Raw genomic sequence first — 14,218 nt, 5'->3', positions numbered from 1 at the left:
GATCATCTGTCCTTCACAGTGTTCTGGTTTCCCTGTGCTTTTGAAAAAGTACTTGAAATTTGGCATCAGGTTGGTCTTTGGCCATTCCTATGAAACCTTGTTCAAGTTTGTCTAATTCATAAGTCATTGACAAACACAGAATTTGGTCATTTTCACTACAGTTTTGTTACGTTTTGGATGTAGTCCCTAATAACTGAATTCATAGTGCTGAACCCAGGACAGGAAGCCTGCCCAGCCTGGGCATATTGCACTGTTGAAAGCAGAACAGGGATTTCTCAGCTGTGAATGCCTTGAATGAAAGAAAGAAAATGTGTTCCTAGTTTTGCCACTAACAGGCCAGACAGCCTCAGTGAGGAAGCCACTTTGTGTAGATCCAGAGAGAGTGACAGATGACAGAAAGGATCTTGAGCGCAAGTGCTGGAGGGCAGTAAGGGTTGCAAAGCTGTTGGACTATACAGCTGGATAGGTAATGGCCCAGCTCTCCTGCAAAAAGACCAGCAATAGCCTGGAAAATACAATTTGTAGCTCTGTGATTGAGTGCTGCATAGTGAGTGTGCAGAAAAGGACTGAGCTAAGCTTGCTTAGGGAATTTAGCCATTGTTGTTTGTTATAATTATTTCTGCTAGATAAAATCTGTTCCTTTCAGGAGAGTTTTTGTTATATAACTGTGCTAATTTGTACAGTTCAGTTTTGAAAATACCCTGTTCCCTAAGTGAACTTGCAGGGTGATACCATAGATGTTTTTCAACAGTCCAGAAGTTAAATATATTTTGAGTTTCAAATCATTTTGCTCTGAAGCTGCAGTGGGCATCTGGCAAGACATTTCAGATGAAATACAGAAGTAAATTTATCTTTTTTTTTAATTATCCTCCTCTGATGAGGATACATACATACATACACACACGCACAATGAGATATACGTACGGTATGTTGGTAAGAGGAGGTGCATACGCTGCAGAGGCTTTCAGGCAGCATGCAGGGTCAAAGCAGTCCCTTGGGAACAGCAAGTGGAGCCAGCCTGCTGATGGAAAGCTGCCACATCTCCATGTCTTCTAGCATTTCCTTATGTAAGTGGTCTGCTCAGGACCAAAAATAGGCAGGGTTGACACAAAGTAAGCTCTGTTTAAAGGCATCCTGAATTTATGGCTCTCTGCATGGAATCATCTTAATAATATACGTTGAAATTTCTGTGCAGGTTAAGTTGTATTCAATTTTCTTACATCCAGAGCCAGCAAATGCAGCACAATAAGCACTGCTTGCCTCCACAAGGATGAATTTCTCCTCTTCCTTCCTTCCTCATCTTCCCAGTTCTAGTTTTGCTTTCCTAGTAAGAATTACAGCTAGAGCTCTAGGTTTAGTGCTTGGGCCATAAATACTACTTTTCTACTTGGACTACTGAATGGATTACATTTATGTAAATCAAAGTTACATAACTTGGTTTGGAAAGATTACTCTTTCCCTTTCCAAATATTTCGTCAGCCACTCTGCAAGTAATCATTGCTGCAGAACACATGAAAATTCTCAAAAATATGACTCATCCTTTGTGTGCCTCTTTCCAGGGTAATGTCATAAATTTTAAACAGTCCTGTTTAAATAATTTAGGACAGGAATATATTGTGTTTCACGCTTGTGACAGCAGGCATAAGTTTTATTGATTATTTTTATTTTAAGGACTCTATTATAATCCAGGGAAATCAAAGATGGCCATTAACAAACACAAACAGAACATTAAAAATGTTTTTCCTTCCAATATGTGCTAAACTAGATGTTAATACGATGAATACGTAATCTTAATAAAATCCCTTTCTCCCTGCTTGCTTCTTGTTACAGATCTCAAAGTCTTTGCATTTTAGGAACAGAGGTTTTGTACAGCATCAAAATAGTTTTATTTTTAATAAACGAAAACCAGTGAAATTAATGGCAGATGCTTAAGAGAATGTCAAACTACATATTTTTGAAGCACCACATGTGGATTTAGCCACGTACTTTCCACACAAAAGGGTGCACACTTAGATTTCTGCAGGCTGCTTCAAAAATTTTGAGATGGCTACAATTAACCTGATTGTTTGATAGTCTAATAACTATTTCTTAGTAATTTGGATTGTTTTATAGTTTAAATGTTTGGAATTTTCCCACTTATATCCTATTTAGACTATCATTTATTGCATAACATTCAAGATTTACAGAGCCAAAGTATAAATATTGCTTTTTGACATCACTTTGCATTTATTTTTAAAGTGCCTTTATTTGACAAATTAATCCAAACAACTTCTATTGTGGGTGGCAACATGAAGATGTGTAGTAAACAGTCAACTTGGATGACACTGGACTGGTTCCCATGTTTTACTGAGCTGATCTGGCTCACTGCACTGAATGATGCCTGCAGCTTTTCAGAATTCTCGATGATGCTGCTTTTCCCTTTGATAATAGGCCTTGTACATCTATTTCTATGGACTTGACAGAAGCTTTCAGTTTAGTTCATTAAATTTTTATTGTGGAAGCTGGAGTCAGTTGGATTTTTAGACAGTTGAGAGGTTTAAGAAGAGTAGTTTTCTACCATGGAGCTATAATTTTGGAAGTAGTATGCTCTCCATCCTTCCTTCTCTGCATTGATACCCTTAAGAGGTAAATTTCATTAAATGGCAGTGAGAGGATTGTTCCTACTTGTTCAAATTAAGTACATCTCCCCTCTATTATTACATACAGAAGGTTTCTATTTGAAAAGAAAATTGAGGTTACAAACTCAAGTACCCAAAACCTTGCAAATACGCACAACCTGAATCCAGCCTTCTTGTGCTCTTGCGTATAGTCATTAATTACATGGATTTTATTTCTGCAGGCTTCCTTGCCAGTCTCAGGCCACAGAATGGACTTCGCTTGCTTAGCAAGGCACTGTTCAGTATTTTCTTTCTACCTCCTTGTTCAGTTATAGAGTGATGCTTTGTTTTCAGCACACTGTTCAAACTATTTTGAATTAATTAGCTAATGTTTTTTCCTCTGGTGCCCATCATGATAGTATCTGAGTGCTTCACAGATGTAATTAAGTTTCACAACATCCTTGTGAGGTAAGAGGTTGGTATAATCTTCACTTTTAAGTGGGAGTTGAGGCACAGAGAAAATAAAACCCAAAAGCCCTGTTATTACAGAAGGTGCAGACTGAATCAACCAGGACTGCGTTATCTCAGTACAGTTAATCTTTCCAAACCACAACTTCCAGTTGCACCTGTTAGTGTTCACTATTACTACAAATGAGACTGGATCGGACATCAGGTGCTCAGACAAATGTTTACTGCTGAAAGTTGAGGTTAAATGACTTTCCTTACTCCACAGAGGAACTGTAGAAGACATGCAAGTAAAATCCGGTTTTATAAGGCACTAGGAGAGATTTAAATTAGACATTAGGAAAAAATTCTTTGCTGTGAGAGTGGTGAGACACTGGCACAGGTTGCCCAGAGACGCTGTGGCTGCCCCATCCCTGGCAGTGTTCAGGGCCAGGTTGGATGGGGCTTGGAGTAACCTGGTCTAGTGGAAGATGTCATAGAATCGTAGAATAGTTGAGGTTGGAAAGGACCATAAGATCAAGTTCCAACCCCCCTGCCATGGCCAGGGACACCTCAAGCTAAACCATGCCACCCAAGGCTTTGTCCAGGCTGGCCATGAGCACCACCAGGGATGGAGCATTCACAGCCTCTCCGGGCAATCTGTTCCAGTGCCTCACCACCCTCACAGTAAAGAACTTCTTCCTTATATCCAATCTAAACTGCCCTTGTTTAAGTTTTAACCCATTACCCCTTGTCCTATCACTACAGTCCCTAATGAAGTGTCCATACCCAGCATCCCTAGTGGAAGGTTCGAACTAGATGATCTTTCAGGTCCCTTCCAACTTAAACCATTCTATGATTCAGCTTATCTAACTACAAGAGTGGTCTTTCTGTCCTTGCAGTCTTGGCCTTCTTCATCACACACCATTTGTAGCTCAGGGGTCGTGTAAGCAGCAGCAGCCTCTTTTGCCACTGCCAAGCAGTTCAGTTCTCTGCACTGACTCAGCAAGAGGTCACATGGCAATGTAGTACAGCATGTTTTCTGTAAAGACTATCATGAATGCATATGCACTATGGGGCAGATCAGGTCACTGGAACAGTCATCTTTTTGACATCTCCAGCTCAACTTCACAACCTTAAAACTATTCACTTAATGGAAGCTGGGTTTTGGGGAAGTGTGTGGGAGGTGAGTACATAGTTTTGTACCACAAGGTTGTAGATGTAAATCTTCTGGCTTTTAGAGTAAATTAACATTTCTAAACAGATTATTCCATATAATTTTATGTTTTCATCTGCATAAGACAGACAAGGTTGAAAGTCTTAACTTTACCCTTTTGGGGTAATAAAGTGAATTACTGCATTAGGAGGTCACCTAATTCAGTGTAGACCATTAATACAGTGACTTGCAGTGTTTTTCCCCGTGCGTTTTGCATGTGTTTGCTGACAGTAATACTGAAAGACTGAAATTTTTTCATGTTGAAGAGCAGAATGTAACAATGATCCAAGCTTTAGCTCCTGCTTTGCCTTCGCCACTTTGTCCACTAGAAATTATTTATTTGATTCTGGGCTCTGTACCAGTCATGAGCTCAGAATTGATTTAGGTTAGTCTTGCAGGGTGTGATCAGTCAAATGGATCCAGTTCAAAAGCTTAATTGCTTCCATCTCTTATGTGGCACCTACATTTTGCCTTGCATCCCTACCTGAATGGAGAGCAGCTGAATCTGGTTCTGTAAGATGATACAGAACAGTGTAACAATACAGGAGTTTTGACTACCTTTAAGACTAATTGCATTAGGGAAAAAGTTAAACTACAAGGCTGGAGGAAGAGGAGTGGGTCCTGATTAGCAGGAGGTTGAGTTGCTCCAAGTGCCCTTCATGTCTTTGTGCAGCCAAGTGCCCTTTCGGGCTCACATGCTGGCCGTGTTTTATGTTGCAATGCCATGTTGTCCTTAGCTGGTTTCTTCACTTTATTGTCCATGTCACTGCCTAATCGGCTCATTTTTTCCTCCCAAGTCTTCCCTTGATTTCCCTTGATGGCTTTCAGCCATATTTTTTTTAGTAAACCTTGAATTTTAGGGGTTAGAGATGGGCAGTAACTTTTTCTTGCCCCTGCTCAGAAATGCCAACTCTTTCTCTCTGCTCCTTGACTCTTATACTTTACTCTGGTCCCAGTGTGCCCCAGTGCTTCTCCCCATCCCTTTTCCTAACACAATCTGTTGCTTCCTACTCTTCTTCCCCTTGCCTGGTTTCTAGCCTTTCCTTGTGTGCCCTGCTTCCAGATCAGGCTAACAGTCTTTTACCCAGTTGTCAATTTTCCACTGGTTTAACATCAGCTTTCTTTTCTAGCAGTAGTCTTCCTTTTAAGGTTTTTTCTCCCAAATTGCTGTTTCTTGGAGCTGGTCCTTGTCTCCTCTGCCATCTTTCCCTGTTTGGTATCTGGAGGGGAGATGGTGTCCCTGAAGGAGAGGGACAAAGAAAAGTTCTTTCCTGCTGTGCTTGGAAGAGACCCAGCTTTGGTCTGAGCAATGAGAGCTGTGACTACAGAGAAAGCTATTCTCGGCTTTAGTTGTCCAGTGTGTAATCCCCAGGAAATTAAGCTGTGGAGAATGTGCAAGCTACATTTATTTCCAAGAGCTTTTAGCTTTCAGGAATGAAAAAAGTTTTACCCCAGCCAAAAGAAAAAACCAACAAAACAGTTTTATCTTTTCCCCAGATTTTTAGATTCTTCTCCAGAGTATTGAGTTGTTAGAGCTTTTACAAGGAATCATAGTTCATAGTGGCTAAACCTGCAGTAATCTGTGGCTTTTATTCTCATAAACAGTAGTTTTTCTTTCACTAAAAGTTTTTATGGATGTGGTGCGTGTGTATGAATATGTGCACTGAAACTGAGACAGCTAGTGTGGAAGATGTTGTATGGATTGGTGAAGGCCTGGCAAAGTTGTTAGCTATTTGAAATAAGATCCACTAATGGAGATCCTCATCGAAATGCACATTCAGCAGTGTAGAGGCTAGTTTGATTGGAGTTTCAGATGAAAGATAAGCCCATAAAGTGACTTTGAACCAGATGTTTAAAAATACTTTAAAATTTTGATAATTTGCATTTTTTTTTTTAATTAATTTTGGGTGTAAAATGATGATGTGTTTTTCAAAGAAAATATTCCTGCTTGAAATATCAATCTTTAGGTGACATGATGCTCGTATGTGTGAGATGAATACATACACATTTTATGTTTGAAAGAGGAGTACAAAGCAGTGGGTTGTGATCCAGCTACTCAGATGTAATCCCAGCTGTCATTGATTCCTATGGTTTTATGGTAAGTCAGATCAACTCTTGCTGGTTACACTCCTCATAAAAGTCTCACAGAAGTGCTGTGAGAAGAGTTATTACATATTTTACCATCTTCGAGGCACACTAATATTAATTTATATGTTAGTTTAATATTAAGTTTATCATTAGACTGAAATTGCTTTGTAAATGAAGGATGATGCTATCTCTGTCTCATACTTCTTTAAATATTCCTGGGATATCTTAGGAGTGTTTAACATACAGATCTTTCATTTGGAGCAAGACATTTAACTACTATGTAAACATCTGTTCTCTAAGCGTTATGAATTAATTTGATTAGGAACTTCCTCTGCCCAGAAGACAGAGATAATGATGGATCAATGGCACCCATACAGAGGACTGCAGATGCTGCAGAAGAGCACTCCATCAGGTTATGGCTGTGATTCATTGAGAGCCCAAATCTCTTACCTAAGTCTACATTTGTTGCTCTGCCTCCCTCTCTTTTTAAATTATTCCTTATCACTATAGAATGCAACTTGAATCAAAGTTCTCTTCTTTAATTTGTAGGTTTTGCATTGTGACAGTGCTTTTTATTTAGAAGATTCAGAGCAGTTAACGGGAAACTCCCCACTGTTCCATGTATGTTTATAGCATGGAAGTTCAGGTATGCAGGTGCTTGGTAACTCAGCCGGTCCCCGGGTTTCAGAATCCCCCCAATCTAACAGTAGCTATCACAAAAAAGGCGCAGCCTTCTGGTCTCCTTGTTCCAAACTGCACATATCCCTTTCTCTTATTGACTGTAGTTGCTGATGGGAATCCTTGAGCTGGTTTAGCCACAGCTGGTGGAGGAGAAGCAGAGGGGCAGGAGGAAGGAAGGGTGAGTTCGTGGGCTTTGGCAGCAGCCCGCAGTCAGATGGGGTTAAGCCATCCATTAAACCATACCTCAAGCTGCAGTGTCTAGTGCCCTGCTCACTGGAGTGTGCTGCACTCCTTGCTGGAACGCGTACTTACAGTACTGCAAGCTGGAGTGTATAGTCTACTAAAAATGCATGTTTGAGTTACCTTTTGTAGTTTTTCATAATGCAGCTGCTTTCTCAGTGCACTGGGAGTAACCTAATGCACTTAATCGATGCATTTACTCTAAATCCTGCTCATCAGAAACTGGTTAAACTAGTTTGCCTTTGGAACACTCTCCCCCCGCTCCTGTTCCCTCTCCTGGATCCTGTCCCACTTTCTGTAAATCATCACCTTCCTGAGGCTGCTGAAACTTTTCCTCATACCAGCTAGGCTATGGTTTATAGCTTGAAACTTAAATCTTTGCTTTCTCAACCAGAGAGAGAAAGCTTTTTTATTTGTGGAAGCTTTTCAAACCCTTTTTATCCATGTCTCTAAATTTCCCAAGCCCTTCATTCTGGCCACATGTCACTTGCTGGAGTTCCTTCATGGTTAAGAAAACTGCACTCTCAGGCTGGGCAGTTTGCTGTTTGGGAGAGAAATGAGCAGGCATGATTTCCTGATCTTTCTCATATGTGGGGTACTTGAGGTTTCTGTTACTTATTATTTTCAGTCCCAACTGATTAACTGCAGAGCTCAGAATTTACACAGTTTATCTTTCAGGCAAACCCAGCTCTATTTAAGATACTGTCTACAGTCAGTGAGCAGCAAGGGGGGTTTACTGTTGAAACTGTTGCTCTCTGTTCCCCTGTATCAAACACTGAACTTAGTTCCCATGTGTAATTTAAATTCCAGTCTCATTTAAATTCCGGAAAAGTTCCTGAAACTCTATTTATTGAGTTTGGATATTTTGCTATTGCAATGAAATGAGTCTTTGAAATGACACAAGTGTGATGCTGAATGCAGACGAAACTGGTAAGATAAAAAGAAGGTTGAATGCAAGTACCTAATCAGCACTATTGGTGAACAGGTTTAGGTTTTCTATTCAAAGAAATTCTATGGAAGATAATGTTGAGGTAATTATTTTTGCATAAAAATGTCTAATTAAAAAAAAAGAAAAATAGCACTTTTATCTGAGACTACACTGTGATTATAGCTAGAAGGATAATACTTTAGCAGAGAAACAAATCATTCTTGGATATTTTTATAAACAGAAATGATGGTAATTCAGAACGCAAATTGAAGGAAGAAATCTGAGCATTGCAGATATTTTTTAGTATTATGTGGACCACTGGTGCCCAGCTCGCTTCTCACTGGGGGCAGGTTGCTTTGGAAATCCTTTTTGGCGAAAGTCACTGTTACAAAATGCTAACAGTTTTCAGCTCTGTTTCTTTTATTATTTCAAATGAAGTAGGGATAAGAGTTGGAAAAATTGTTACTGACCTGAAAGTTAATCTACTGGTGATTCGGTGATACCACACAGGACTAGCCGAGTAAAAGAGCAATGACCATAAAACGGATAGATCTCAGGGGTCACCAAACTCATGTGGGAGGTCAGTGGAAGAGATCAGGAGATAGTCATTTATTTAGGAATGACCATCCTTCAGGAGAGAAGAAGAAAGTGCTGCAATGAAACCTCCAGTTCTTGCAGTAACAGTTACTTATAATCTTAATAGGAGGAAAGAAATAGCTGGCTAAATGAAGAGAATCAGCAAAGAGAAAACACTGTATTTATCTTGTTTACAATTAGAAACTCAGTATAGAATCAGATTAGTCTTTTGTATTTTTTAGCAGTGTTTGTATTTTCTCTCCCCCCATCGCCTTTGCTCCTATAAATCTTATTACTTGTGATTGTGATTACTGAAGATCCAATAGAGCCCTTGTACCTTTTTGCGAAACTGCAAGGATTTATTCTTGTTCTCTGGCTCATTTCCCAGGTTTCAGCTACAAAGAATCCCCTACATTTCTGAGAGAGCTGCTCTGTTCTGTTTTCTCATCCTTCTGCAGTGTGCCAGTGCAGCAGTAGCTGCTCTGTTACTCCTTAGAGATGGGGGCATCTGTTGCATGTAACACTACAGATGATGGCTAATGCCCTGAAGAAGCACCCACTTATGGAAAATCTTGTCTGTGTTAGGTAGTGTGTTAGCACAGAGTTCTATACAGACAAGAAAACTTCCAAAGAGCTTTGGGAAGAAAACTGTTCAATAAATGCATCATTTTTCATTTAGATAATACCTTTTTAGTAAGTGCTAGTCTGCAAAACTGCACTCGTTTTAGGCATGTCAGTTATGAGGGTTTTGCAGTTTTAAGAATATGTAGACTTGATGTAGAAGTGATAAAGTTGCCTCTTTATTGGACCGTTATTGTGAATAAAAGTTTTCTCTTGACACTTTAAATACAAGCACTTGGAAATTTTGGAAAGGTTATTCTGTGGCATAAACACTTTTGTAACTGATTAGTATAGCATTGAATCCCAGATGGAATCAAAGGAGCAAGCTGATTTAAGCCTTTAACCAGCATGCAAGGGTATTTTGATGAAAATTAGTGCAATTCTCCCTTTGAAGCTGTGCATGTGCTGTAAAGGAATGCTACAGATACTCCTTTAGGTAATGCTGGGAACTTATCTACCATTACTTATGTCAGATTTCTAACTCTCAGAAGTACGTGGTTATTTTTAATCAATGCTTTAATCAGCTGCTGTCCTGTTGTGATTTCTTAACCTTATTAGCAGAAATATTTCCTATTAATATTTACATTTGTGGCACTTATAATTAGGTAAGTGCTGACAAATCTAAATCAATCTAAACTAGTAATAACATTTGAATTGCTGCAAACTCAAGAGATTGTGTCAAGATTTGAACAATTACGTATTTTTAAAGGCTATGAGGAAAGGAGTTAAAATAATCTTTTGCATTATTACAGTTATGGTTGTTCTGCCACTTTGTACTAATGGCTTCAGCTCCAGATCTGGTTACTGGTCTTCTTTGCTCCCTTTCCTGAGTTCTCTGTTCCTGGCCTTGCTTCGAGAGCATTGCCCAGTACTGTCTCACCAGGACACTGTTTTCATTTTCTGCTATGGTCTTTGCCCTTTTGTGTTTTTTTTCCAGCCTTTCCTTTTATTCTTTCTCCACTCTCATCATCTTGTACTATGTCAGGTAAGGAGCTTGCTTACTAATGTACCAAGTAACATGCTTTTCCTGGAAGTTCATACTTTCCAAAACAATTTAATGGCTCCTATTTCAGGATGAGTCCTTATGTGCTGTTCTGTCTCAGTCCAAACCTACCGCAAGCGGCCCAGGACAGGAAATACACCAGGTTGGGAAATACACCAGGTTGTTTATATAAGATGAAATGCATAGATTGTCCTTGATTTGTTTGAAATGCAAATGACTGTATGCTTTGTCAAGAGAACCTGAGATACTCTTTGTTATTTTATTTCCCTTTTAGATGCAGTCTATGTGCCAACAGCAGGGACAGCAAAGGAAGAAGCAGCTCAGGAAGAACCTGACTGCCTTGTGAAATATTTCAGTGTTGTGTGGTGTAAGGCATCAAAGAAAAAGCACAAGAAGTGGGAAGGCGATGCTGTTCTTATTACAAAAGGAAAGTCAGTAATATTGAAAGATATGGAAGGCAAAGACATTGGAAGAGGTACTGTAGATTTGCATACTTGTGTAAGTGAACAACTGGCTTAAAATTACTGTGCTTTGAATAACAGAGACACAGCTCTCTAGATAATTTAAGAGTTCTCCATACCACTGTCGACCAGAGGATATAAAAACAGCAAGGGTTTTTTTTGGGGTAAGATGGCAAAAAAAATGTATTTCTTACATACAAGGCAGATGCGTGGGGGAGGCTGGGGCAGGCTGAATAACATTATTCACAGAAACACCAAGTGCTAGTCCAAGGAGAGAATCTGGAAATGAGTGGCTGTACTAATTCAGTGAGGATGCCAAATGAGGGCTGAGTAGTTCATTTCGGTTGCTCACATAATGCATTGGAGAAGGTGTTAAAATTAGGGGGGAAATACACAGGTATGTTCATTGTAGATATTCCAGTCAGTCAGTAGTATGGCAACTGGATATGTCAGAGGTTGGATCTGTACTTTTCAGCCAGTCAAATAGCTAAAAATATTATCTTTGTCAGAAATACAAGCAAACAGCAACATTTTCTGTCCCAGCTGAAGTCAACTGTGCAGCAATTTTTAGTCTTGTAGTTTTAGCAGCAGCTGCTGCTGTAAGACACAGTTTGGGTTGATATCAGAGTTAAAAATAAGACTTGCAAACTATAGGCTGCAATGAACTTGAAGCAGTAATTTTTTCTGAAAACAAAGCAAGAATTAACTTTGCTAACTGAGCCAAAGATATTTTGTAAGGGAGTAGGATTGGACAATGTTGCTGCAAAACACACTTTGATTAATTTTAGGGCTGAAATGGCTTCTTTGCTCTTTATTACAATCATGACATTGTGGGCCTTGTTAGGACCAGGCAGTTTTGATTTGCAAACGAGTCTGTGACTTAGAACTTAATTTGAATTTATTTATAGCAAAGCAATATATGTACAGACTTGCTTGTTTTTGAAAAAGGCAGAGAGAAAGAGAGTAATGCTTGGAATGCATCAGCCACCACCCTGTTGTTCCTGTGTTTTTTTCAAGTCCTGTCTTCTTGAATTAGCACAAAACACAATAGAAAAATAAATATTCTGATTTTCAGTAATGAAAGTCTTTTGCTGTGTTTGATGGTATTCGAGGAGCACAGTGATACCAATGTCATTGGGGCTAACATGCTCATTCAGAGCTGCTTTCAATACTCATTGATTCTAAGAAAATTGTAAATTGACCATTTTAAGCAGCGTAAGTTTTCAATTTCTGCAGTTATTCTACAAGACCATTGAGTGAGAAGGAAAGTCTGGTAGTGGTACTTACCTCCAAAATTGTATTAAATACCAGGAAGTTTACAGTGAATGTGAATGAGCATCTGGGATTATTATTTCTAAATGGGAAGGAAAGGGCAAAGGAAGATTTTTAGTTTGTTTTTTTTTTTCCCTTAGGCATACCAGGGCTGGATCTAAGGAGGGGCATGGGAACCTGAAGCAAGCACAGGCTGTAGCTTGTTTCTGAGGCAGCAGAACATCTTGCTTTTCTCTCCTGTAAATGTCCTAATTCCCTAATAATGTATTACAAAAATTTAGGAAGTGCTCTCTTTTAATTTGCTGTATGTTATAGAAACAGTTATTTCTGGTGGCTGCATAAACACATTTGAGCTTGTAGGTTTGCTTTTCAACTGTCTTAACTTCCCATCTACTCTTAAAGCCCATTAGACTCTTCAGACCAGAATCTGAAAGATCCTGCACAGGGATATACCTGTATTCAGTATGTGCAGCCTGAAGCTATGTGGAGGTAATAACAGAAAACAAAAATGCAAAGTAGAGGTCATAAATACCCTCTCCAGGCACTTTGGTTAAAGGCATGTGCATTCCTTTGTGTTCGGGCATCTTTAACTCTTTCCTGAGAGCAAGTGTTTTTCTTTCAAGTACCAAACAAGGTTTGCTGTGTGCTTTTTGAATACATTTAGAGAAGGGGAAGAAAAATACCTCCTTTTCCATTGCTCTGAGAATGCCCACCTGACGGAGTCCCTCAGGGGACATATTAAAATGCATCACCTCCCTGGTAGGTTTTCAAACGAACAAACTGTTGAGCCGATTGGTAATAATCAGAGCGTGTATGTTTCAGAGTATGTGTAGAAATAAAGATTTCAGCTACATATGAATACTTAGTTATAAAAAGCTAAGTCAGAATTATTTTAAAAGTAGAATATTCTGTGTAGGTCAATAGCAAGAGGGGCTAGTGGTGTTCTTGTTAGGACATGAAAAGAGCAAAAGGGACCTAGAATGGTCATTAGTTTTGAGCCAGTTTAAAACTAAGGTGAGCTGCCAGATTTTATGATATGAGTCTGTGTTTTATAAATTCTCTTCAATAGGTATTTGACATTCAGTAGAACTGATTGTGGATAAGGATGACTGAATATTTACTGATATATTCTGCTATCTACTCAAATGTAGCTTTCCTTCTGTGAAGGAGGGAAATACTTTGTGAGTTTGTATGTGTAATAATTCAAATGCTAAAGAATCAAATACCTGTTCATAGTTTTGATTCTCCTTCCTGTGCATGAGTACTGGTGTTATGGAAGTAGTAATGGCTTACTTAGTGTTGTCCTAATTGATACGTTTTTATGTTCTTTTAGGTACTGGATATAAGTCTAAAGACCTAGACAGTCTTGATGAAGGTCAAACACTGATGGTTGGAGGAAAAGAAATTGAAGTGATGGGTGCTATTTCAGCAGATGATTTCAGCAGCGGCAGATGTTTTCAGGCTGGAATAGGAACTCGTGATGTAGTCCCAACTGCTTTATCTCAAACTAGCATGAAACCATTCTGTAAACCATTCAAAAGTGTCTGTCAACCCAATACAAAAGAAAATACGCTCAAAGATTCTCAAAGCTGCAGACCTCGCCATGATCCAAATGCTCCAAGTAAGATTCAGGTTTTTAGGTTTCTTTAAGCATCCTCTGGCTCTCAACCAAAATTTTCATGTTCCCCAATGAACTACTGAAGTATTTCTGACATGAAAGTCATTGTGTTTCTGACATGAAAGTATTAGTGTTTCTATCAATACCATGTTAGGATTTTACCATGTGTGTTTCTAACAAGTTAAATACTCTGCACTGCATAAAGTTTCTCATAGTTTTACAGATGGCTGTAGATGCAAGTTAGAGTAGTTTCTGAGAGTTTTGCCAAGAAAAATTAGTTTATTGATCAGAGAAATAGTCTGACACATGCTAGAAGTTCTAGATGAGTTCCAGCTTCCTACTGGGGTCAGTGAAGCACTGACATATTCTGAAAACAAAGTAATTACAGTGGAGGATCAATAATCGTAGAATCACAGAATGGTTTGGGTTGAAAGGGACCTTAGAGATCATCCGGTTCCAACCCCCTGCCATGG

At 39.1% G+C, this 14,218-nt stretch overlaps 1 protein-coding gene across 2 annotated transcripts in view; it reads left to right on the top strand.

The window, feature by feature from the left end:
- RAD54B (RAD54 homolog B) overlaps window positions 1-14,218 on the top strand; it is a 64,863-nt gene that overhangs the window by 26,915 nt on the left and 23,730 nt on the right. Inside the window, exons 1-3 of one of the 2 annotated variants that reach the window (XM_057403011.1) lie at window positions 10,534-10,553; window positions 10,669-10,869; window positions 13,461-13,748. In XM_057403011.1, coding sequence (XP_057258994.1) covers window positions 10,845-10,869; window positions 13,461-13,748 — 313 coding nt within the window. In that variant the 5' untranslated portion in view covers window positions 10,534-10,553; window positions 10,669-10,844. Of the gene's footprint in view, window positions 1-10,533; window positions 10,554-10,668; window positions 10,870-13,460; window positions 13,749-14,218 lie in introns of those variants that run through there. The other variant, XM_057403010.1, reaches the window with a different exon arrangement.

The sequence above is a fragment of the Pezoporus wallicus genome, unplaced genomic scaffold, assembly GCF_028554395.1.
Source record: "Pezoporus wallicus isolate ANWC-B61680 ecotype Strahan unplaced genomic scaffold, APGP_CSIRO_Pwel_v1 contig_2456, whole genome shotgun sequence".
NCBI lineage: Eukaryota > Metazoa > Chordata > Aves > Psittaciformes > Psittacidae > Pezoporus > Pezoporus wallicus.
The sequence above is the reverse complement of the archived record's forward strand: the minus strand, read 5'-3'. Positions and strand labels throughout refer to the sequence as shown.